General features: G+C 31.9%; 1 protein-coding gene across 1 annotated transcript; it reads left to right on the plus strand.

Annotated features, from left to right (window-relative positions):
- The first annotated feature begins 191 nt into the window (after nucleotides 1-191).
- LOC134232183 (alpha-1A adrenergic receptor-like) lies at nucleotides 192-27641 on the plus strand. The gene is made up of 4 exons (XM_062714128.1): nucleotides 192-300; nucleotides 4363-4559; nucleotides 4993-6124; nucleotides 26233-27641. The coding sequence occupies exons 3-4, from the start codon at nucleotides 5251-5253 to the stop codon at nucleotides 26688-26690; spliced, it is 1332 nt and encodes a 443-aa protein (XP_062570112.1). The 5' UTR covers nucleotides 192-300; nucleotides 4363-4559; nucleotides 4993-5250; the 3' UTR covers nucleotides 26691-27641.

Here is a 27641-nt window from a genome sequence, read left to right on the forward strand (position 1 = left end):
TCCATATATTTCATTATATGCAAAGAATACATGTGTAATCTAAAAATAATCTGATAAAAGTAATGAAAAAATTATTTCATAAATTATTTTTGCAGTATCTATGGATGCAAAGTATTTTTTTAATATCTCAAATTATATTTTAGCCGCTGAAAAGTTTTGCCTTTTCTATAATATTATATCATTTAATTTCGATTTCAGATAGACATGGCTTAATTGAGGTTATTTAGACTGACCAGCATATGACAATGAATTGATGCGTTTATCCAGCTGACGCGGTTTTAAACAAGATGGATTCGAAAGGTAAATCACAGCACATTTTTTTTCATATTGATCAAAATCTATTGCACACAAATCTCATGACAACGCAGGTATTGCTGTATTTGTTCAGGTATATGTAAGACTTTGTTGACTTTTCTTAGTGTAAACACACAGTTTATCTTCATTTATCAAAGACGAGGAGGTAGGAAACATTTTATTTTATGTTATTAAGCGTTTACTGTAACTTTTCTTCCTACCCATTAAACGTATCTAGCTGTATATTTTTTTAAAAATTATAATTGAAATGGGAAAGAGTTCTTTTACACACAAAATTAACAAGCACTCATTTATTTTTATTGTTCAACTGGATGGCAAACTTTTTATTGACCTTCCAGTTGTGTGAATGGTGTAGGTTCATAAATTTTGTTATCAACCAATATATGAATGCATTCAATTTTGGTTCTATTGATATACAGACTTAGATAAATGCACGAGTTCATTCTTACCACAGTTTCAAGAAACATATATTTATTGACTGCTCGAGGGCAACATGCGTTTTGTCGGACCCAATAACAAAACTGTTTGCATAAGGTCGTTAGGCTGAAGGCAGATAGTTTGGTTCGAGGGTCGACAAAGCGCATTTTGCCCGAGAACCTAGTAAATACATGTTTTGTTTTATATTTCTTTTTATTTTTTATTTTTTTTTTTTGGTCATATATTTAGAACTGTCTGATGCACCGCAGGTCTGTTACTTTTGAACACCAACAAATGAAAATAAGATTAAACTCCGCCCACTCTGTGACGTAAACTGTCCAACATCTCATCGAGCGGTCCAATATTTCACTCAACAGTCAGACATCGATTTTTTAATGCCTTCTCGTAAAACATTAGAAATGCTAGGACTTTTTTCGTATAGATTTGTATAGGAACAAATTTTTAAAGGTATAACAACACGTTTTATGGTTATTACTGTTTCAATTTGGCAGAATATCATTATGATTATGCTACAAAGCAAACTGTGGTACCAGGTTGCTTAGAAATGTGGCATCATTACCCATTAAATGCATTATAAAAGTAATTATTGTGAAACTATATTTCATTTAATATCTTGCTAAATAGCAATGCCTAAATGTTTAATAAGTTAAAAACATATTCAAAATACTGCATAACGTAATCTTGCTTATGCATAAACATCACAGTGTTCTGCAATATTGAAATTCGGCAATATTTAAACTCTCAGAATTGCGTTATTTGAGTTGTTGACCCAGATTTGCATGTAAATAAATGTTTCTTTCCAAACAATACGGCTGTTTCTACGTTTTATACCTTCTTTTCATTAGATTCATACGAGTGCATTGAATTCTTCTATGACCTAGTATACTTATATAATTAGGTAGTCAACCATATCCATGTCTCCATTTATTAACAGTACATTTATATTTAACAGTTGATAAAATTTTTATTGTTCTCATAACATAAAGGCTTGTAAGTTTATTCATTCAAGACTTTAATTGGTTATCAATAATAATTATCTGTATCCATTAAAATTAGTTAGTCAACCATATCCATGTCTCCATTTATTAACAGTACATTTATATTGAACAGTTGTCAAAAATAGTCTGAAAATGAATGTGTTTCCTTTTTCTTTCTTTAATGTCAGATATTTATGTTCATGTTTCACACTGGACCAAAGCACAAACTGCATAATTTAGCGGAAAAACATCCGCGAACATTGTTCATAATTATCGATCTTTGCCTGTGCGCCTTGTTACAAAGTTAACGTTTTATGATATTCATTCATTAGGAGTAGACAAATTAATGATTTTGAGGATATAAAAGCGTTGATCGAGTGTACTGGACGACACAAAATTGATTGGATTTATATATATAAGATCTTACTCTTTCTCCCGTAGTTTTAAGAATCATTCCTTTAGATGTCTATGAAGTCAGTTGTGAAAATTTTCTGCATCAATAAGGACTCATGAAACAATGCCCCTTCTGTACCCACGGCTAGCTTCTTTTTTTAAGATAGAATGAAAAAGACGAAGATAACAGAACATATAGTGATAACGAACAATAATTAATCTCTAAAGCCCATAATAAAGTTCATAATACAAAATAGGATCAAAGCAAACACGGACCCCCGAAACATCAGAGTGTGGGACAGGTGTCATGGAGGAGTGAGCATCCCCTGCGGACCGGTCACACCCGCCGTGTGCACCTTGTCATGATCGGGCAATAACGGAAAACCCGTCGTCAATTCAGTATATAAATAATGGACTAACAATTAGTATGAAATATACAGAACTGCATGTCGATTAATTTTTAAAAGCAGTATAATTTTTTTCGCCAGACTATCTGGCAATTCTTGAAAGGTTGAGTCGTGAAAATTCTTTGGGTATAATTGTTTGAATTTAACTGGTTCGTGGGAACATCATTTTATGTATTACTATAGAAAAGAATTAAGACTAAATCGTATTTTTTTATTTGGCGAAGAATTTTAATTCGAGAAAACACGTAAGAGGTACCAACGAATTTCATAAAAATTTAGTCAAATCGAAATCTAATAATGGTTCCACAATACAAGTATACATGTATTTGTTCCTTGTTTCTTTTCGTTTTCTTTTTCTTTTTTTTTTGTGATTTTGCCAGAATAACGACATTAACTGGCAAGATTGGAAATATACAGCTTACGTCATTTCTATCTGTTACAATTAAAACGTTCAATGATAGACAATGAAATGGGCGGCTACAATTTGACGCGGACGGTCGAGAAAACATTGGATTGAAATTGTAATTTGAAATTCATTTTCAATCCACCTGAGCAGTTTTCAAAAGCAAAGTGTGAATGTATGATCCAAAAGAAATAATTTCAGTTCCCAAATACATGTACATGTTAGTTGAAATTCATACATTTATGAGTTTATAGCCTATAAGATATCCTTAAGGACACTTGTAAAAGTCATTGAAGACATTTTTTTAGGAGACTGCCATTGGATTCTAGAAGAGGGGTGTAAAAAATTGTCGAGTCAGATCATCAGTTGTACCAATTGATTTTTAAGATGAAAAGAGCTTTTTTAGTTTTGTCTCAATGAAAAATGAAACAACTTTCTTATTTATTTCAAAGATCATTAAGCCCCCCCCCCCAAAAAAAAAACGCACACAAAAGTCATACATAAATTACACATGTACATGTACCACGTATACCAAACAGATTGTCCCTTCATATATTTCTTTAAAACGCTGGACAGAAAATTCTGATTAATATAATATTATTTTCAAACTATACCGAAAAATGAAAATATTTGTTCTCTGGGTCACTCAGTAATATTATAATGTGCCTTCTAGCGTAGCTGAGGTGGATTGAAAATGAATTTCAAACTAGAATTTCAATTCAATGTTTTCCCCACGTCCGCGTCGAATTGTACCCGCCCATTTCATTGCCTATCATTGAATGTTTTGATTGTAACATAGAAATGACGTAAGCTGCATATTTCCAATCTTGCCATTTAATGTTCTGCTGTCTTAATATTATAAAAATCCTTTGTGACTTATTAGGCAGGCCATAAAATCAATATGAAATTTAAGTCAGCAGTTCAGGTTTTGGCATGGAGATGAAAATCTTTTCTAGGAATCGACTCAAATGAAATAGTTATAACATCGTTGTCCAAAGCTGAAAAAAAAAATGTTTTTCAGTCTTCAGTTTCGTTCAACTGAAAGGAAAATCTCATATTAAGGAGGAACCTATTTACGTCAATACATTTTATTGTTGATCACATACGAGGTAACAATAAAGAAAGTCACATCTTAACAAGGTATGGGAAAGGAATGCTTTTAAAAAAAAAGATCAATTACAGAGAAAGTAACAATGTAAATGCAATATTAAAAGATGCTAGTTTCTTGCTTGCATATTCATATAAAGACTCTTTAAGTGAAGAATTTATGAAGAAACAGAGTAATGGGGCCGAGAAAGGCAAAATGGAATTTAATAAAGATTGGTTATAGCCTCTTTGTCTTCGATTTCTATTTTTCTTTTCTTTTCTACTTTTTCAAAGTATATTTCTATCTCAAATACAAACATGTATCTCTGTTTTTCGATTTCAGATAGAAACAGCTTAATTGGCGTTATTTAGATGACCAGCGTATGACAATAAATTGAAGTCGATGCATTTATCCAGCTGACGCTGTTCTAGAAAGGTCGTATTGAGAAAGACGAAAAACGACGCAACCTTTTTTTAAATATTGATGAAAGTATATTATCATTAACTTTCATGACAATACAGGAACTCAGTATAGTTCAGGTAAGCTTTTCTTGTCTTTTCTAAGTGAAAACATTCAGTTGTCTTTTTATTCATCAAAAGTGAGAAGGTCAGAAACATTTCAGTTATGCCAGTTTGTTCTAATAAAACATTTCAGAATTGAGTGTGAAAACTCTCTCTCTCTCTCTCTCTCTCTTCATGTGCTTATATGCTTTAATTATAAATAAGTTCATGCATACTTGCAATTCAATGATTCATGGACATTCAGCCAATCCAGACAGAAATATCAGTCCCTGTTACATAGAATGATATGCAAAATTTATCCATTCATAATATGTTTGTGTGGAGCAAGCAGTAGATTTTTTATCGCCTACAGAAATGCAAAAGCAACAGCTCATAAATGTGAATAAAATTACCCAATTCGTTCTGGCAGGGAAATGAAGCAAGTTTATCCATCTTAATGAATCTTCTTCAGATTTTTCTAATGAAGACGAATTCAGCTTTAAACATAGTTACATCTTAACCAAAAAGGATTTTTTCTAGTGTTTGCCAAATTAAGCGCGAGAAGTCGTTGAGATGAGTTGAGAAAATATCGAATATTGACGAAGGTCTAGACCAGCGTATCACATCACGAGTATATCGTGCAGAGGTTTATAAAGAAATTAAGATAACCACAAGATCAGCAAGAAGTATAACCACGGAGCAAATAAGTTCCTCCTCTCTAGCATCCAATATGAATTTTAGCAACGGGACTTTGGACATGTACCATGGCCCGGAGGGACTAGATTTACCCTATGCTGTGATAACAGGAATTGTGCTTTTCAGTATTTTATTTATGACAGTTTTTGGAAATCTCTTAGTTTTAATTGCAGTGGCCATTAATGAAAATTTACGACATACAACGAATTATTTTATAGTTAATTTAGCGTGCGCAGATCTCCTTCTAGGAATATCAGTGCTGCCTTTTTCGGCTACGTTAGATATTTTGGGCTACTGGCCTTTCGGGTCAATCATGTGTATTTTCTGGACATCTGTGGATGTATTGTGGTGTACGGGATCTATAATTACCCTGTGTGTTATAAGTGTGGACCGCTATATAGGAATTACCAAACCTTTACAACATGGAATTATTATGTCTGAAAAACGAGCTTGCTGGATTATTTCCCTTGTTTGGGTTGCGTCCCTTGCGATTTCCATAGGTCCTGTGTTTGGGTGGAGGCACGACCGGAAAGTAGTTCAAACTAGCTGCCATGTGAATAAGGAACCAGCGTATGTTATATTTTCTGTGACAGGATCGTTTTACATCCCGATGTTTGTCATTGTTTTTGTCTACTATAGGATTTTCAAAAAGGTGAATAAGCATAACAAACATTTAGCAAAAGGGGAGACAGTCACTACTTTTGGAAATTCATCCACCAAGAAAATTAAGCTGCGAGTTCATACAGGTCGGAATAGTAGCAATGCAACATTAAATGGAAACTCAAAACAGAATATGTCGGAACGTTTGATAAAGTTTAACAAGCAGAAAAGAGCTGCTAAAACCCTTGGAATCGTGGTTGGGGTTTTCATCCTGTGCTGGTTCCCTTTCTTCTTTGTCCTGCCATTAGGTAAGAAGCATATATTTCCACAAAGAAGTTGATTATTGTTCAAACATTATTCTTTTTACATTTTGCATTTTTTACCATTTCTGATTACCTAAATATAAAACTGAGCCTTTTTTCGTTTTGTTTAAAAAAATCATTTCACACAAAAATTTCTATTTTGGACACATTTTAAAATGCACTGTACTAAGATTTTTGCTTTGCAAATGTTTTTTTTTAATAAAATGAACGAATAATGCCATCCACCAATAAACCCAGGAAATAAACAACATATACAACAACTTAGCTTTTAATTGCAATTAATTTGAAAATCTAAGGATTTATCTAATATTTTCAAATAGCACACAAGTATACAGTTGTATACTAGTATCTGTACAGACAAAATTCAATTTAGGCTTCTGATAAAAATATAAACAAGAAATCAATGTTGTTAGAATGAATGCATTTAGTAGAACTACCGTATTGATCAAAAGAAAAACAACTACGTGGGAAAGTGATTCAAATTAAATCTGTACGTTTAAATTCAATGCAATTCCCCACTGCGTATGAAGTCGTATCCCCATGAATTTCAACATCGAATACAGAAAAGCTATAAAAAATATTGTTGAATATATCATTTGATAATTTTTTTCTGAAAATCCCGAATTTTCAGTTCCAAATTATCATTGTTCTACCATCATAATTACCGAAAGTATATGCTGATGGTGTACTAGTAGTCACACGTTTTTCATATCGATAAAGTCAGCATGTCATTAATTAATAAGATTAGATTTGATTGACAGTACTCTATGACCGTTTCTCTTTCATGATATAATCTCATTCCAGTCTCTGCTTTTCCGAGACTTGTAAAAACTGTTTTCCATGATATTCTTTAAACTGTAAGTCATTTGAAACCTCGTTTTCTTCATAACTCTTCAAGTCTTTTTCAGTGACCACGGGTAGCGAATGGCTTTTTTTGTTTGTTTGTTTTTGAGTTTTATTTTGTTTTTTCTTCAGTGTTGATTCCCAGGATGAACTTGTCTTTTCATATTTGTAATGTAAGACAAATGTTTATTTGGCTAACAGGTGGAATTGATGTTCTAAAAGAATATTCCCCTGCATATTGCACCTTTTTAATAATTTTTATGTTGCTGTCATCTAATTTGCGTGAACACCAATCTGCGATTCCATTTAAGGATGGTGGTTGATACAGAATGAAGCTCTCTTTAAGACATATGCTTGAAGACATCTTTTACACAAGAGAATAAAAGATTTCAAGAGAAAAAAACGAAAGTTAGCTCATTTGTCACAGTTTATTTCGTGACCTGTAATCATCAGTGACAGTTATTAATCAATTTAACAATTCACAGGTGACGATTTTTTTTTCTTTAAAAAGGGATGATGGTACCTCTATTTTATATGTACAAGCGGTACGTGGTTATGAAATGATGAAAAAAATATATGGAACATATGTAACGTATGCATATGACAATTTCTAACTTTTGTTTAACCGCCAACCAGATAATTTAAAATTCATAGAATGATGCTTTACCATCTTGAAGAAAAAATGGTAATTGTCATGTTCTAAATTTTGAATTTACCGGGTGGGAGTAAATACAAAATTTAGAACATGACTTCTAAATTTTGTATTTACTCCCACCCGGTAAATTCAAAATTTAGAACATGACATAATGAACAAATATTATTTCTCATGTTATCTTGTGGATAAATGACCTCATAAGTACACAATCTGTAAATCTTTGAAATACTAATGGACGTCAAATTTAATTTGTGAAGCCATTATTCGCACATAGAAATTGTCAAAGATTTCGCCGCCTACCTGATTATAACAAGATGTACAAAACAGTTGTTACCGTTTGATAGGAAATTTTTCTTCTCTACGATATTTAATTAATTCAGTCTTTGATATTATGGACGTCAATATTTGCATCGCTCCCGATTCGTATCATTTATATGTAAATCGATTTTCAGCTTGAATACTGTTCGTGATCGCCACATTTCGTCTATAGCAAAAAAGAAAATTAAACTACTGATCACAATGTTACACAAATTTTAAACATCATTTGTTACGCTAGTAACTTGCCCTAAGATCTACAAGAGACCCTCGTCATGGCATTTGTTATGATCAAACTTGCCGAGGCCATCAACTTATGTAAATCTGAAATTAGCTGTGTAAATGAAGCAATGTTTATACTCGAGCCAAGTGAAAGACATTGAAGTTACGTAATAGTTAGATAGATACATGTTCCATACTCACGCGATTCTAAGACGAACACTTACAAAGCATCATTTTATGCTTCTACTTTTGTGATACGGTAAATGTGAAATGTCCTTATTTTTATCAACTACATGTAATAACAACACACAATTTTATTCACTTGTTTTGAGTACTGCTAAACAGACGGCTTGACGTCATTTTTATAAAAGTAGTTATTTTAGGTCTGATTTAAAGGATTGTACATGTATAAAGTCACAATTAAAATTGATGGTTCAATTTTTTCATTTTTTATAAGCACATTTACTTGATAATTTGATGACTGAAGATTGTCAAAGGGCGATCTTGAAAATCTATCAAAATTCATTGTGTTTTTTATTTGTTTGTTTTTTGCTTAATGCAAGGGAATTGTTTGTTGCTTAATGCCAGGGAATTTTTCACTCAAATGAATCGTCACCATTTTCCGGTGGGGATCGGCGTTGCCCTATACGAGGCACTTAGTGCCATTCAACAGTTTTGGATCTTTTTTTTCATGCCAAAACCTACATGTACACTGTACTGCTACACGGGACTTCGATTTATCTGGTCTTGTCCAAAGGACCGGTCTCCGCGTCCCACAGTTCGATTTAAACCAGCAACGTATTTTCGCGAATCTAGAGCAGACCTCTTTTTTATTACATCTTCCAACCACTGCGCCACGCTGGCAATGTATTTTAAGTAAATTTACCCAATTCAAATGAAAATCAGTTTCTGGATAAAAGATTGCTTTCTTGCATGATAACATACATGTTATTATTTGGCATGCAGTATTAATCATAATTTATTTAAAAGTTTGAGGGTGGAAATATTCCATAATATAAAATGGCATGCATGTTTAATGTAATTCTTTAAAAAGCAAAAATAACACGATATGTTTCGAAGATAAACTTGTGAGTCTCAAAGGTAAAGCATACATATAATTTCTTTGGAATTTGATAAAATATTCTTAATTGATAATCCCGATCACAAGAAAAGAACGCTTTTGCGTTGATTTTCTGTTCTTTTTTTTTTCTCGCGTTCTGTGCAACATTGACCTTTTTCTTCCCTTTGTCATGCATTTGTAAAAAATAAGATTTCCGCACCCTGACCTCTGTTTGTACATGTTTTACTGGCTAGAAAACAGATGGACGACCCCTTTAATAGGGGATGATTTGTTTTTCGTTTTTCATCAAGCATGATTCGTACATTTATTTGCTATTAGAAAACACTCATATTCACTGTAAATAACAGATGGAAGTGAGAGTTTGTTGATAATAGATACGGATCGGTCACAATGCAGAATTCAACCAAAATAAACCTCTCTCTGTAGAATGCTTGGCATCTGTATCATTTCATTAGATGATCTGTAATCAGAAATAGTGTCCTAAATTTTTATCTCCATTCTTCAGATTGGTCAAACTTAGGTAAAGAAAGAAGTATAAATTTTCTAGCAATTTAAGGATAATCAAGTATTCAAAAAATACACAGCATATTTTATAATTACATATGTATTTAATTTATTTATAACTTGCAAGTGGTAAAAAATGTCTTACTAACATAATAAAGACATATTTTTCCTAAAAATGACATCATTTTGCATTTTACTATAAAGTTCCCTATTAAGCATTACATTTTGCATATTATTCTCTCCTTTGTTTAAGAATAATATTTTTGTGCAAATGACACTGATAAATTAATTAAATGTTCTGATTAAGAAATATATATGTATTCTTTAATTGTTTGGTCAACGTCCCTTAGAGATTTTTCACCCATTCTGTAAAATCGCATATATTTGAGGGGTCAAATTTTTGTGGTTTGAGGAAAATATTTTGGTTCATGGGGATTTGATTTCGTGGTTGAAGAATTGTTCAGTAGTAATATATGTGATAAATTGCATTTCGTGGTGGACATAAATTCCTGAGTCTCTGCAAACCTTGAAAACCACGAAAATTAGTGATGTCACGGTATTAGGGTGCAACCACTTTCAAGTACATGATATTAGACGTATTCTCAGCCTTATAGCATTGAGAGATATTTTGTGCTAGCACCTACTGCGACTATAAACCACGATTTATACTAGATCGAAATCTTGATTTTTACGTCCTGATTATTCAGTGTTATTCTAACCAGCGATGAAAAAAATAACTCCTTATTATGCGCTCTAGAACAAATGCTATGTCCCAAGCGTCTTGCGGGCGACCAACATACCAACATTTGAAATATTTTCTGTTATGAACTGTGAGTAATTAAGGAATAATTTGGTATAATAGGATGGACAGTTAGACTTATACAACTTTGTGTTGATTAGTTGAGCTAAGCCTTATGATATAAGAACAAACAATCGACAATTCTTTTTTTCTTGATCATGATTTCAAATTTGCTTATTCAACTCTTTAAACTTCACACCAAGTCAAATAAATCATTACGTAACTTTTAGGAGGGTGTGTTATTCTTTCTGTCACTTACCGTGGATCCTTATCGATAAAATGCTATGTTTGTTTTTCAGTGTGGCAAAAAATGCTCTCCTTAATGAATAACACATTTTGCAAAGTAAACGAAAAAAATATTTCAAAACTTCACATACTGAGAATCCGTGCGGTTTATTGTTTAATACTCTATGCCCAGGAGGAGTAAATCATCTTATCAATTCTAGGAATAGCTGGGCAGCCGCTCGTTTTATCCAGAGATATCGACATGCTATATGCAAATACATAAAAATTACTTATCCATAAAGCCATTAATGCCAGTAGTAAGATGCCATAATACTGTCAATAATATCCTAGTAACAAATATGGAAACTATGAAATGTATCTTAAAGTGAGACTAAAGTTTTCAGAATATTTCACGTTCTGGTTGAGGCTTGTAATGTTGTATTCGACTTTGGGGCACATCTAGCAGTTGTGGTAGATAATTTTCATAAACATAAATGCACGGACTCATTCGATGGACTGCATGTTTTCCATAGGCTACAGTGCCATCTGTACCAAAGATATAAGAATGGACTCACTATCCCACGACTCTAGACCAAACGGTCTTACCACTTCGCCACGCCACCTAAATATATAAGGAATATCTAACATGTATATATAACGTCTGAGGAGCATTTCACCATAGTCGTAATTACTTGTCAAACTGCTTAAAGGGATCTAGAGCTCTGGTTGTTTTCAGATATACAAAAATACGCCATTCTTAGAAATGATTTAAGTATGAATTGCAAACTATAGTATTTTTGAATGATCCTTCGTAGCGATAGATATATCTAGAAATTTGAATATGTATGAAAATGAAGGTAAAAAAAATTGTGACAAGTTCAACAAATATTTAAAACATTTATACCCTATATATAGCATTCAGAGAAAACATAAAGCACGTAGTCGAAACAAACAAACAGAAGTAATATTACTATTGTTAAGAAAAAAAAAAGATACGTTCCCTCTAATATTTCATTACGTCAATGGTAATGTATTGAAATATTAACCTGGAAAAAGACGCGGTAATAGACAAGGAAATGGAGAAACCCTTAACCTATAGGTGAACAAATAAACTGTTATGTTTTCACTATCATATTCAATTTACATTGCACTTAAAGCGAACGAATATCTTTTGTAATGGTGAGACCGTTTTACGGCACATTAGCAACACGGAGTAACCCTCAGACTGTTTTACGGCACATTAACGATATGAGCATTATATAAGTTTTCTACTGTTGTGAGGGGACGCTGGGAAGCATTACAATCAACTCCCATTCACTGAGTAAATACAACAATCATATCTAGTATATCTTGTGATTTTATGATCAGTAATGGTGACTTTCTGTGCATTTTTACACATGTATTTAGAAGATCATTTCCCAAAGTGCTATCATTTGTATCTGATTTAATTGATATATCTAAAAGAGCATCATTTTGTGTGTCAGATTACTGAAATATGCAGGCGTAAAGCGTCGTAGTTCATGTCCTCATGAATTTTTTTCAAAGTTAATTCATCTCTTAACACAAGTATTAAGTATCATTTCTTTTTATAAACAGGCCACCCTTACTAATTTTTACCACAAGGTATATATTACTTAATTTAAAAATGATAATAACGAACAGTGACTAGATCTCAAACATTTGTTAAGAGGACACAAATATGGACCCCTGGGCATTTCAGATGTTGGTTCAGGTGTCTTGATTTCCTTTTTCATTTGTCAAAGTCTTTGGAAAATCTCATGAGAGAAGCGGAGTTAGAAAAACTTTACTAGTCGTATTAATTTGGGACTTGAAATCTACATTCCTAAAATATGTCAGGGTCTTTTCAAGGATTGATTTGAAAAGGGAGGCATTATCAGGGGAAAAGAGACAGCTGAAAAATATTTTTGTAAGTCTGTCACGAAAAGAGAATTCTCTTCAATTTTTGTTTGGGGTTAGGGGTGGGGTTTAAAGCCCAAAAGTGGGAGACCATCCTTTTAACGAATATTTTCAGGCCTATACAAAAGTAAAAATCTATGTTCAGACAAAATTTTTTTCCGAGGTTACCTGCACCCCTTCATCATCTTCAAACTATGTATTTCCTAATTTTATAATTACCTAACTGGAAGTTAAGAGCAAGTAAAATGGCTTTCCAATACTGGTAATTATATGTTTGTATCATTTTTTGAAAATCTATCTTTTTTTTAGACTAACGTAGAGAGAATGAATATTTACATTCAGCTAGAGGGTCACCTGTATCAGAGAAAGTGGAATTATTCAGTCGTATAATCAATTTGATTATTTTCTAAATGCATGTACGGGGATTAGGAAATTAGAAATCAACCATTTTAGGGGGTATGAATGTCATATGCATACCTTTTTAGTTTTATCGTACAAGTATTTTTCTGAAAGCCCTAAAACATATCTTGCAAGTCAGTTGCAGAGACTTTAATTTTTCCCCGTTTTTAATACTTCTTTCTTTTTCTTTTCCGTTATGAACAGTACATTTAATGTTTCAAAACAACATTATTTCTCACCATAAAAACATGATCGTTCTTTGATACAAAATGGGTCGAATTTCCCGAACGTATATTTAATAATATAACAGAAATGTCAAATACCCTATAAACTAATACGAAAAGTTTTAAAATATTAACATAAATATTTTATCCGAGAAAGCATCTGTAAAGGATATGATAAAATCAAACTTTTTGTCTCTGGGTGTATAAATAAATGAAGAAATATGTGATAATTTTGTAAATTAGTTCTACAAACGATACTAGGCTAAAATGCAAAGCATTAGGAGTTATCTAATACCCTACATATTTCTTACTTTGTGGAATTAAGATAACATTGTATTCATGAGTTCTTGGTCTATTTAGGCCTTTTTATGTATCCTTCGGGAAAGGGCTTTGATTTAAAAGCTTTGCAAACATATCTGATCAATTTGTGGTGCACCAGAAATGTCATTTTTTTTACTGAACTTTATTCAGCTTTTATTGTACTCATTAAGCGATTAAAGTAAACTCTATCTTTTGAAATAAAGGATATGGAGATAACAAACAGCATTCAATATCAAAGTCCATAGAACAATACAAAATAGGAGCAGAGCAAACACGGATCTCTAAAAACATCAGAAGTGGGATCAGGTGTCATTGAGGAGTGAGCATCCCTGCTGACCGGTCACACCCGCTGTGTGCTCCTTGTCACAATCGGAAAATAACGGGAAAATCCGTGACGTCGTCAATTCAGTGTAAAAATAATGGATAACAGTCAGCATTTGACTCAATGATAAATTGTATTTGCTGACATGTTCATTGTATTGACCAAAGAACTTACGAAATGATGACTTTAAACGAGACTGCTGATATTCTTGTTTCATCAACCTGTTTGTCAATAATTTGTCTCGTTTTAGAAATAGTTCATACGTAGAGCATGCTCTTGCGTAATGAATCAACTGAGATATATAAACGCCGTGTGCAGTGATGAAGGTATACTGCTGCATAGGTTAGGGAAGTTGACGATAGGAAAGTTAAAGCCATCACGTTTATCATGGAGCTTGGTTGTTAGATTACCATTAACGTGTTTTTCAAGTAAAATATCCATATATTGTTTATCGACAATACGTAGTCGATATATCTAAATGTTGAGTTGAAGGCCACAGCAAGTGTTTTTTTCTTTTCACGCATAGGATTTTGCACAAATTTTACTTCATATGAATACGGAGTGCAATTGGTACCCATAGAAATTCCATTAGGTTGTTGGAAGACCTGGTCTCCAAAAACCACATAGATATTGTCAATCAGAAACTCATACATCTTTTTATGGCAACTTCAGAGTAGTTGTGTGTGCAATCTGAATGTCTTTTAACAAAATAATTTTGAAAATGACCAATGACCAAGTAAGTAAATTTATTTGATAATAAAACAACGTAAAAAATAAAGTTCCTCCTTAGCTATTTCTTACTTAGTTAAGCAACTTGTATATTTGATGATCTTATTATGAAATGAAAATAGAAGTGTCTCTTTTATAATTGTTTCTTACATTTTACATATTAAGATAAAAAACATACATGTTAGTGTATCATTTTAATTTTCATAAACAGTAATATACGTTTCAAAAAAATAATCTGTTGAAGATTTCTTGACCTTTGATTAAATAAAAGACGAGAGCCCTTTAGATTTAACTATCTTTAATCTTCTTAGAGCCGGTGATACTATGACTGACAGCTATCCTTATCACATTTGCTCTTTCCATGTTCATCTGGTGAAGTGATGCTCATTCTTGTAAGCTAATGATCATAAGTTCAGATGTACGGACGAAGGGAATATTGAAAGAAAATAATTGCTGGGAGTTCTACCACGTCACAACTCTGAGTGTCTGAGCGTGAAATGTTGTCCTCCTCTAATAGGTCGACAACGTTAATTAAAAAAAGACCGTAATCGCAAATTATCGATGATCATTTATTTTTTTATTTAAGAGCAGACAACGACAAGCAGTCGTTGATTTTCTGAGGAACCTTGATTAAAAAAGACACTGATAAAAAATCTGATAATAGACAAGCATTGACAATGGATGTGAAAGACTGTGAAAGATAATGTTTAAGTAAAATGAGTTTTACTGAATACATTTATGAAAATAATTGTCATATTGTAAAATGAACATAGACTCTATAAAGTTACTATACTTAACAAGGACCAAGATATTATGAATTTTTTTTTTAATGAAAACGGTAAACACAGCTACAATAAGACGTACATTACATATCCCATATATTGTTTATTTTACACATCAAAATCGCAATTTTCGAGGCCAGAAGTAAATATTAGTCATAAACAATTGAGGTTTCCTGAAGAATTAATATCTTCGAATATTTTTGTGTTTCCTTGTTATGACTTCATGCCATGAATTGACCGGTTGTCAGGGGAACGATTTCGTCTGGCCACCTGACACTGCCTCTGAATTTACAGGGTTCCATGTTTGATGTCATTCATTTGATTTTTTTAGATCGTTATCTTCACCTATCATATTAAAAAAAATAAAACAAAGTGCTAGAAAGCGACGAAAATCTTAAAAAATATTGGAGCTTGATTTATTACTACTTTGTTCAGTAGAATACTTACGACGCACCTTGTGTTTGAATGTGAACAATTTGTTTCTCTGAACACAATTTCCTTGATTTTCTTTGAGCTTATTAAGAAAGCTTAATTGGCGACTGCTTAGAAATCAAACGCTAATTTTCTTTTTATTTTTCTTGGAAACACTTACTTGACAAAAATGCAAAGTAGAGAAAGGCGCCTCCTATTAAATCGTGAAGATGATTGAAATTGAAAAAATAAAAACACGACTCGAGTTGTTTGTAATTATTTACCTCTTTCATCGTTTAGAGAGATGTAGGAAAATGCACATAAATCCTTGCAAAGCTTGAAACATTAATTATAAACGATTCAACGTTATTCAACGAAACCTAAAACAGAATACATCTACAAGTTTTTCTTTTTCTTTCCATTTTATCACGCTAAAGAAAATGTTAATGACAATTAAATTTTATTTTTGCATACCTTTTTGATATCATTCATAGTTGCTTTTACAATAAAACGGAACTCGTAAATTTACCAACCTTGTCAATGTTTATTTGAAAAATTATTTTGTTAAAACATTCTATTACACACAAGAACTCAGAACTGGATTTCAAAAAGATGATTGAGTTTCTGATTGACAATATCTATGAGGCTCTTTGAAACTTGATTTTCCTACAAGCAATAATTGAAATTTCTATGGTTACCATTAATATCGAGCCCCATTATTTTTAGACCTTTATTGTATTCATATGCAGTAGAATTGTTCGAAATCTTATATATGTGAAGAGAAGAAAATGCGTATATTAGTTATTGGGACCCTCAACTCGACATGAAGATATACGACGTCTTTTTGTCAATTACCAATGGTTATGTCTATTTTTTATGTCGAAATAATTTATATACTGATGAATCGGAAATAAAAGATACATGTACCACAGTGTCTGAAATATCTAACACGTTTCATGTCGAGATATATTTGATATCTTTATACTAATTAAACACGTTATTTGTAATCCTACAACATAGTTATGCTTAATGGTTAACGTGAGGAATTTAATTATTCACATCGTCAACATCCCTTACTCATGACGCAATAAAACTGTAAACGTATTACAGTTGGCCGTGTATTCTTTATGGCACTGTTAGCGAAAAGAAACTTCTGCTAATTCGAGTACAGCACTATAACTGTCAGCAAGTACAGAGCATCATTAAGTCAGATGCTGACGTTTTTCTACAAATTTTTAAACCATTATTTACACACTGGATTTTCGAATGATTTTTTCCGTTATTTCCTGGATATATAAAGAAGTACATGAGTGTAACACGCTGGCAGGGGCATGTCTTCTCCTTAATGACACCTGATCTCATCTCTGACCTTCTTGAAATCCTTGTTTGTTCTATTCAAAACTGGATTTCTATGGCTTTTTGAGTCGAGCTTGAATTCTGTCCGTTATTCCTGTCCGTCATTTACAATGAATATCAAATTGTTCGATTCAAAATTGAATAAATCTGTGCTTAATTTGTGACAAATTGTGACGATCGAATTAATTCTTAGATTCTTCATTGAAATATAACAGGTGTATCAGTATATGGTCATTCATTTATCCCTTTAGTATATTTCAATAAGTAAGGCTTCGTTACAGTGTATACTTTATTTTAACTTCTTTTTGTTTTCGATAAATATGTTAACCATAATTCTTTTTATGTGTTTTATTCTTAAATTATCTTAAGTTATTTTTATGGTTTTTGTTTGTTTGTTTTTTTGTTTGTTTGTTTGTTTTTTTTTTTTTTGTTTTTTTGTTGTTTGTTTTTTGAGTCGAGATGCCAATAGTCGCCCTTAAAAGGCGTACAGTAATATATCGATATTCTAAGGAATAATGTTTGTGTCTTACATAATTCAATCCTTAGCTGCTTATTTACGATTTTTTTTACAGTGGAAATAACAGAAAAACAACAACTAAATCATATAAACAGTTATAAAATGGATCAGTCCTTGTTCAAATGAATTGACTGTATTTTTTTTATTAAACAAAATTTGATACTTTTCAGAATTTCAGTTGAAATGTTGATAAACATAAAAATCATTGGTAAGCAGCTGCGTATAAATGAATGTCGATTCCTTAGATATATCGACACAACCTTTCAAATTATAGCATAAATGTTAGTTTTAGCGAAATTAGATCAGATGATTTCAACAGAATGAAAGACAAATATTTGCAAAAATCTGCGTAATCATACGACATTTATCTTATTTGAGACTGGCCTTTCTCCATTCAAATACACATGTATATTCGAAAGGAAATAATGAAGAGGCATTTGAGAAAAATGACGAAACTGTTATATTTATGCATCTACACTTACATCCCCACAGGCAACTTATCTCTTGCTCCCTATAATAGTTTGTTCTAACGTTAATGTTTTCTTTGAACAGTTTTGAAAATATCTTATTACAAGCTGCAGATTATATTAGAAAAAAAAACACGCCGTCTAACATTTTTTTTAGAATTAGCAAAATTATTTTTTAAATCATCAGTAAGTATTTTGAAGAGAAAATACTCAAGTCACATGTTACATTTATATATAAATGTATATCCATTTAAAAATTGAAAAGTATAATATTAATGTAAAAAATCATTTTTGGACTCTTTTTAAATGCAGGTATTTACGAGAAAAAATGTTTGTTTTTTAGTTATAAATTATTTTTCTAAAGAAGGACTATTCAGATATTAATGAATCGTCATTGTTTGTGAGGAAGCAATGGTTATTGATTTACCCGTATCCACGTATTAACATTCTTCTGAACGATAAGTAAATTAAAGTATTGACACACTAGATCTTCTGCTTCTTTTTGTAGTATTTTCCCAAGAGAAATGCCACATTTTGTTTACGTACAAATATCGAACTCCCTGTCCCAAATTTTAACGATCAACAGTATCAAAATAATCGTTATTGTTGATAACAGCAGCATATGATCACATTTAAACGTAATGGAACTGGGAGTTCGTAAGAATATAGAGATCTCGATTGATTTTATGCAATATTCAGACATTCATAAACTAAATTATTAAAGATTTGCTGCTTTCAAAGAATTTAAGAAAAAGAACTTAAGAAGAGGTTTCGTTTTGTTTATAATGTTGAAAATTTGGAAGCTTAATATCTATTATATTCTATTTTATCCATAGAGTCCGTCAGTATTAACTCTGATTTGTAAATTGTAAAATTCAATCAAATAACTCACTATTTATAAAAGAAAGTAAAACAAATATAACAAGATGTGTTTGTGAAACACTTATGCCCCCAACTTTCTCAAATGCAGATCAATTATGTTGGTACTTAAAGTAAGGCCTTTTCACAAGAACTACAAATGTGAAATATAAAACCCTTGCACCAAATGTTCAAACGTTATGACCAAGTTAAAGTTTTTAAAGGTAAGACAAACTTCGGGTTCAAGGTCAAAGGGTCAAGGTTGTTGCTTTCTAAAGAAAGGATTTGTGGCAAAGATTACATATGGGAAGGAAGAAAGCCCTTACCGTTCATAAGTTATGGCCAAAGTTAATGTTTGTAAAAAGTAGGTCAAACTCAAAGGTCAAGGTAAAAGGGTCAAAGTTGTTGATATCCTATGAAAGGTCTTGACAGAAGGATTACATATAATTATGGAGAATGAAATTCCTAACCCTTACCGTTCAATAGTTATGGCCAAGATTATTTTTTTTGTAAGTACGAAAATCTCCAAGGTCAAAAGGTCATAATGGTTGGTTTCAAATGAAAGGTCTTGCCACAAAGAATTGATATTTCTAGTATCCACCGTTTGAAAATTTGGACCAAAGTAAAAGTTTCGATTTTTTGTTTAAAAATGGGTAAAACTCCAAGGTCAAGGTCAAAGGGTGAAGGTTCTTGATGTCAAATGAAAGGTCTTGTCACAAGGATTAAATATCTGAAGTGTGAAAGACCTTGTCCTAACCCTTCAAAAATTATAATCAAAGTTGTATTTTGAAAGTACGTCAAACTCCTAGATCAAGGACAAATGGTCAAAGTTCCTTGTAATTAATAAAGGGTCTTCCACAAGAATAACATATGTGAAGTATGAAATCTCTAGATCATACTGTTCAAAAGTTATGGCTAAGGTTAAAGTTTTTTCACAAGTACAAAATATCTCCAAGGTAAAGGTCAATAGGTCAAAGTTGTTGATATCCAGTAAAAGGTCTTGTCACAGAAATTACATATGTGAAGTATAAAAGTTCTGCTATCTAATGCTCAAAAGATATGGCCGAAGTAAAAATTTGGAATTTTTGTGTAAAAGTGGGTCAAACTCCAAGGTTAAGGTCAAAGGTCAAATTTGGTGGTACCCAAAGAAAGGCCTTGTCAAAAGGAATACACATGTTGAATGTGAAAATCATAGCTCCACTAAAAAGTTATGGGAAAGGTTAATGTTTTTGCGTACAAACAGACAAACAGACAACTAGACAGACGGACGGACATGACAAAAACTATATACCCCCGAAACTTCGTTTACAGGGCATAAAAATCATGAATTTTAACAGTAAAAGAGTATGCCAAAGCGGAACTTCCACTCGAAAACAAGCATATCGATCCCGATGTAAATTCTTATTTGCGTAGCTCCAGTTACACTCACACGCACTCATTAGACCACACACACAACAAGTTCGGCATTATGATACTTCGTCTAACTTCGTTTCGCGGTGGTGAAAATGGCAGAGATACATAACACTGTTTATAAAAGAAATCTGCTAAACACAAGGAACTCTTTCATGGATTTACGCTTTCTGCATATTCTGCATGCATGATGCGAACTTTTATTGCTTCGGAAAAAAACTCAGATGTAAGAAATTAAAGATTCTTTATTTATTGCATGATGTAAAAACTATAGGATATATGACACAACTGTAGTGAGAAGAATCTTGAGAAAATAAAACTTGGATAATGTTTGTAAAGGTGATAAAATACATAAGTTTCCAAACATGTTTTTCTTTTAAAATTTTCATTTAATACGTTCAAATTATGAAATTTAAAGTGACAAAAATTAGAATATGCAGAAAGGTAGAATTTTAAACCTCATAGAAAGTTTGCTTAAAATATAGGAAAATTTTATTTACAGTGTTAACAACCATAATCGTTCCAAAGATATATGCTTACATGTATCTAGGCATTAATTTTCTTGTTTGGTCATATTTCTTAAAACATACTAGTATTTGCTTACAACGCATCGACTAGATGTCTAAATTCAAAGATTAAAAGGTTGATTTTTTGTTTTTGATTTAATACATTAAAGCTTAAAAAGAGGCTTTAAAGAAATGAAACGCGCTAGCACTTGGGTTTAAACATCGCAATTCACTCCTTTTGATTGTTGGTAATATACATGTATTACATTTATTCTATGTGATATGTGATATGGAAAACGTGCTAGCACTTGGGTTTAAATGTTGTCATTCACTCCTTTTGATTAATTCTTTTTTGTGATATAAAAACGTATAAACTTTTATTTAAAAAAAGAAGCGTACAAAATAAAATAGATCAGCGTGGAAAGCTTACCAAAGCAAGCATGTGTTTAATTATAATAAGTTGAGACAATCTTAAATAACATGAACATAACAACTTCTACATGTGTGGAAAATATCGAGTGGGAAGTTAAACAATATACAATTAATCATGAATATTTAATACTATTCAATTTTTAAAAAGGATTATCAAATAGGAATGATTTATAAATTGAAACGTTTTTCTTTAAAAAAAAAAGAATACGGGTAAACTGTTCCGTGCATTTTAGAGTCAATAAATGTTTGCTTTTTATTAAGCAAGGATGTCGTGTGTTTTTTTTCCCACATTTTAATTGGCTGAGATATTAAAATTTTTAATCAATTCCAGCTTAATTTTGGCATATTTTGTGGTGCCGTATTATAAGTAGTTTAAGGATATCAAAAATGAAAAACTTATAAATTTGCCTTGTGGAAGTAAAAAAAAAAAAAAAGAAAACAGGAAAAGTAGTTTTTAAATATGAGCTATTAGTGCTCGATGTGTATGACGTTTGTGGAGAAAATGAACAGTATTAACGCTAAAAAGTCCGTTTGACATTACAAAATACGAGTGAAGCAAATACGGATCTCAAAAACAATAGAGGTTGGATCAGTTGTCATTGAGGAGTGAGCATCCCCTTCCGACCAGTCACATCTGTCATGTGCTCATTGTCATGATCGGGAAATAACGGAGAAAATCCATGGAAAACTCACTGTGTAAATAATGGTCTAGCAATCAGGATGAAAAAAGTCAGCCTTTGACTTAATGATACATTGCATTTGTTGACAAACTCATTGAATTAAAAATCGACCATAGAACTTACGAAAGGTCTTTAAAGAAATACGTATAACATGTTCTTCATGAAGACATGCGAGGTTTTTTATTACAGTCGGGGAAAAATATGGTTGGGAATGTCACAAAAAATCTAAATTTCTGCTTTAATTCTGTAAAAAAGAATATTTTCAATCATTTCTCTATAATAGCGATATCTTGATATAAAAATCTGCAGTGCATACAGTTGAAACAAAAAACGAACAAATGCAAATCCTCTTTCTTCTTTTTTCGGACTATTGCTATACGCAAAATATGAAGATCATTTTAATTCAATACAGTACGAGCTTTTTCTTTGAAAACCTGGTAATACCCGACTTCTTTTTCAGAAAACTTGCGCGATATATTTGGCATCAACAAACCAAAAAAATCCAGAATCCTAAAATAATTTGATTGCAGTCTTTAACACAATTTCATCGACAAGGACTTGCGTTTGAGCCTATGACCTTTGTTTTACATTCCCTTTCTTATTTCCTCTATTTTAAAGGGACACTAATATTTATCGATGTTTTATATCAGTTCAAAGACACGAGTGCTGAGATCGATTCTGTTCTATGGGTAACAAGACTTTATATTGCTTCTAAGTGAAAGCTGAAAGGCTTCTTTGTAGTATTAAGTGATCAAAGGCTGCATTTTTTTTTTATTTCATTCGGGCGTGAACCATGCATAAGAAGTATAATAAATTGGATAAATAAAGTATTTTGATTCATATTCATTACACATTTTTATTGGCATTTTATGAATAAAACAATAATCAAAGAGTGGTACAGAATAAAATAAATTTCAGACCATAGTGTATATTGATGATAATTCAATTCTTTTGATTCAATATGGATTTAAAAGAAGAAAGTAATTTACGGACAATTTCAAACTTTTGTACGACTAGTTTACTGGGGATTTGAAAGAAGAGATAAATTTGATTTTTGTTGCCACAAAACTTGTCATGTCTAAATAATTTTTATTGATGAAATGCAAAAATAAAATCAGGCGTATTTAGGCCCTGCTGTGACTTAAACACAACATAAAATCTTACACCGTTTTCTGAAAATATGTTTTTGGTAAAAAATGATAATGCTTGTGAAATCATTTCACTCCTTTTATATGAAATTAAAATCAAATATCTGAAGCAGAATGTTGATTTTTTTTTTTAATTTATAGTTAAACCGGCGCACATAGAGCGTAATAAATGATGAATTTTTTAATGCTCACACGTAAATGATTTCCTGTGGCTTTGATTACGGACCAGTATAAATTGCGATGGTATTTGAAGAGATTGGTCCATGATGATGTAACTGTATATCCATTAACAAAACTAATCACATCCCCAGCAATTCGTTATGCGTGTGTATTGTATTCAGTTCAAGAGTATTGCTTTACGTGTACAGATTGAAAAGGGGGATGAAAATAATTTGCGAATTACTTTTGGCGGTCTTCAAAACATTCCCACTGAGAAAGCAAATTTTGATCAAATACCCTTTATAACATCGTCTCAAGCCACGGCTAGAAGTATGCATTTAGCTTTCTCCTACCGGGATAGGAGAGAATCATACATTTTGGCCGTGATTTGCGACGATGCCGTCATAATGTATTTATAAAGTCTTCAAAGCATTTTTCATTCAGGTGTGCAGCGGGTTCTCTTTCCGAACATACTGATTACGAAAGTAATAAATAATCCAACATGTCATCTAAGATAAGAGAAGCATGTCATTCATATTCTTAAATGTTTGAATCCCTTATAAGACGTTCCCTTTACCCTTTACAAATGTCTAAGGTCTTTGTAACCATGATCAGAAAACCTCAGCATATTTATCTTTAAGAATGCCCAAAGACACAGGAAAATGTCATTTCCCATGACATATCTGACATTGTACAATCTTCATTTGATTGTTTTCATGTGTGTTGGAAATAGAATGGACTCATAATGGCTTAGATATAATTAATATGAGCGATGGAAAGGTTTTGTTTACTTTCTTTACTCCCTTTTCTTCAAAATCTTATATATTACCCTAAGCTTATATTCAACGGCGTTGTCAACCACAGGAAAAATAACCTGGTCACGGAAATTTCGACTAACGAAATCTTTTTATCTTTGCTTAATGCTATTGGAACATAACTGTTAGCACTGCTAGTCCTTTATTTGGATGTATGTACATGTTCTAATTGATCTCTCTTATTACACGAAAACTATTATTCTACCTCATTATATTCTACACGACGCGTTATCTCATTCGTTCTGGCAATCACGTGATCGGGCCATAAAACTTCATATTTCACGTTGTCAGCATGCTTTTCGTCCTATTCCACCTTTCAGATACCTGTACATTTTCCCGTTATAGTTATCGTTCGTACAAAAAAAACTCCCAAGAGAAAAAAACTGGACGTCACACTAGTCTGCTTTACGTCACAAAATTGATGATTAGTGATGTGTCAAAGGGTTTCATTAACTCTACGTAAATGGAAGTTAATTTGAGAGTGGTGCCGAATTTGAAAGTTTATGTTTATGTCACAGTTTATGCTTGTTATGGTATAACAAACAGTACATTGCATGAATGTTCGGAAACGTGAAGATATATTCAGCCAAGAAATATTATATTCCCTTCAGGCGAAACCTTCGGGGAATATGATATTACTTGGCTGAATACTAGTATATCTTCATATATTCCTCGCTATCATTCAATAAATGTATAATAATACATGCTTGAAGCCCTTTCTTCTCTTTACCATAATAAAATGACATCTTTTCTTTGATACCACATTTCTTATTATTGATTTTATTTTCGGCTATATAAAATTGTCCCTATGTTTTGTCATTTATCACGCAAGTTTGTCAAATCTTCTACTTTTTAAAACATTTGTTTCTAAATAGATCATTGGCGTATTTACTACAGAAAATGGGGCAACTGTCTGATAAAAATATTGTTATTTTTTTCTTTGTCATAATTCTAAATTCTAATAGTATCTTTACGATGTCTTTCAATTTTAATTAAGCATTTTCAGATATCATGTGACACATAACATCAGTATTTTTGGTATCCCCAGAAATTTCAATTGACCAGATTGATTGTTATAATTAAACTCTAATTTTCTTCTTTAAATTTATTCAATCCATCCGAAAAGTAATCTTTTTTTTCACAGTTGAAAAGTTCTTTAAAAGAGGTACTAATCTCAGAAAACCCCATGATATTTCCTACTGTTTTCGCAAAGAAATTCTTTTTTAAAGTAAGCATGGTCACTACACTGAGGAGAAAAATTTTTTATTATTAAAACTTAACGAAAACTACACAAAAATTATCCACAAAAGTAACATTTATCAAATTCCATGGCATGCTGATTTGATGAACACTTAAAAAGTTTTCATGCTGGTTAATGCTTCTGAAGTTCTAAGATCATGCTGACTGCGGTTTAATTTTATGGCAAATGCAATTAGTTAGACCATAACGCTAACTTCCAATCTAAATTTTTTTTCCTCGTGCTTATTGTTGCAAAAGAAAATGCGCTTTGATATATATGAACTCTTAATGATAATTGAAAAGCAAAAACTCTAGCAGCTAAGAAACAATGGAATCTTCATCTTGCAATCGTTTTAAAAATAACTCCTTTTATTGATAAAACTTTCATATGCATTCAATATCAAAACCAGGTACTAAACACTAAACGGAAATGGCCTTTTCTCCTGAAATAACTATTTCAATACCGGCTGCTATTTCGATGAATTATTATTAAACAAAGGTCACTATTGAAATGAAAAGAAACTTTAGTTGGTTCGTATAGCAAGTATTAGTTTTTATTGCAGTGTGACTTAGTGTTTCTGTTAGGTCCAGAAAAAGGAAATATTTAGGCATTTCAACTACAATTTCATTGTTCCAAAGAGGTATGCAGGATTACAATTTTTAAATGTATGAAAATAGGTCGAGTGTAATCGTTACCTTATTGTTACCTATGTTGTATCATCTTACCCTATGTCCATTCTTTCCCTTGTTTTTATAGGTGCCCTTTGCAGTAAGTGCTCACCTCCAGAGAACGTGTTTAAGGTGATTTTCTGGCTTGGCTACTGCAACTCCATGATGAACCCCGTGATCTACGGCTTCTCAAGTAAAGAGTTCAAACGTGCCTTTAGAAACATTCTCAGCTGTAAATGCAGAAACTCCGATAGATTTAAGCTAATACAGAGATATTCTTTTTACGACCAGAAAGAACGATCAAACAGCAATTTATCTTGTCAGAATGAGAAATCAAGATCAATTAGAAGTGGCAAAGGAGATGAGCGTCTTAGCGGGGAATTATTGAGGTCTAAGAGCTGCAATACTGAGACAGAGTACTCACCCGTTGGTAAATGTTACCTTGCTGCCAACCCCCCTAGTTTTGATAGTGATTCTGTGTCCCTAAGTGACCATGTTTTGGAAGAATTACGTCAAGAGCAGCGACGATCCCCTGTTGAAAAATGAAGAACAAATACTTTATATACATGTATCTTATATACCTGTACGTCACGATTCAATAATGGAAAAAAAATATGCCAACATCGAAATTTGGGAATTTTTATAAGACGTCATCTTAAAGTTCATACGTAATGATAAAATTTGTCAAGTTTCTCTTATGAAAAATATTAATGCCAGTTTCGAAATTTTGGGAAATTTTATAAGACGTCATCTTAAATTACAAAGGTATTGACAACATTTTGTGAGGTTTCAATCGTCTTTTGCCCGATTACATGCATGTTTATAAATGTTAATTATCAAACTGTGTTTGGATTTTCACAAAATCTTAAGCCACAAAATAAAAAAATCTATGAACAACATGGAAATAACGTATTACGAAAATCTTCTCATTTATCCCATACTTATTTTTATGGCGCTTTACTTTACTCATACAAGTTAGAATATGGGATTATTTTTTTCTTGATTGATTCAAAAATTTTATATATTATATTTGCAAATTCTGAATATTTCTTCTTCCAAAAGTAACTTAATCAATTACAGTTTTATAAGCTTATGAAAAGAAGAACGAAATAAACCTGTACAAGATTAATATTTATCTTTCAAATGCAAATCACCTAATCCCATGAAATACTAATCCAACATGTTCTGACAAATATACATGTATGAACAATAGACTTGGTATCGATTCAACAAACATTTATGATTAGACTAATTATTACAAAAAAATAAATTTATTCAGTACTGTTCTTCATCTCCATATCCTTCATTCAAACGAATTCGTTTGTTAGAATTAAGATTCTGTAAAACCATAAGTGTTGCGTAAAAGAGAACTAATTTTGTGAAATAAAAAGAATGGTGGCGATTGAAAAAAAGTTCCAATAAATGTTATTTTGTATACAAAGGCTGACTGATGTTTTTCATACTAATTGTTAGATCATTATTTAGATACATAGCGGG

This window comes from Saccostrea cucullata, unplaced genomic scaffold, assembly GCF_032062105.1.
Source record: "Saccostrea cucullata isolate Sc308-1 unplaced genomic scaffold, CSIRO_AGI_Scuc_v1 ctg220, whole genome shotgun sequence".
In the NCBI taxonomy this organism is placed as follows: Eukaryota; Metazoa; Mollusca; class Bivalvia; order Ostreida; family Ostreidae; genus Saccostrea; species Saccostrea cuccullata.

Coding starts and splice junctions, on each gene's coding strand:
- LOC134232183 (XM_062714128.1), top strand. CDS start 5,251: ATGAATTTTAGCAACGGGACTTTGGACATGTACCATGGCCCGGAGGGA. Junction 6,125..26,232: donor CTTCTTTGTCCTGCCATTAG/GTAAGAAGCATA, acceptor TTGTTTTTATAG/GTGCCCTTTGCAGTAAGTGC.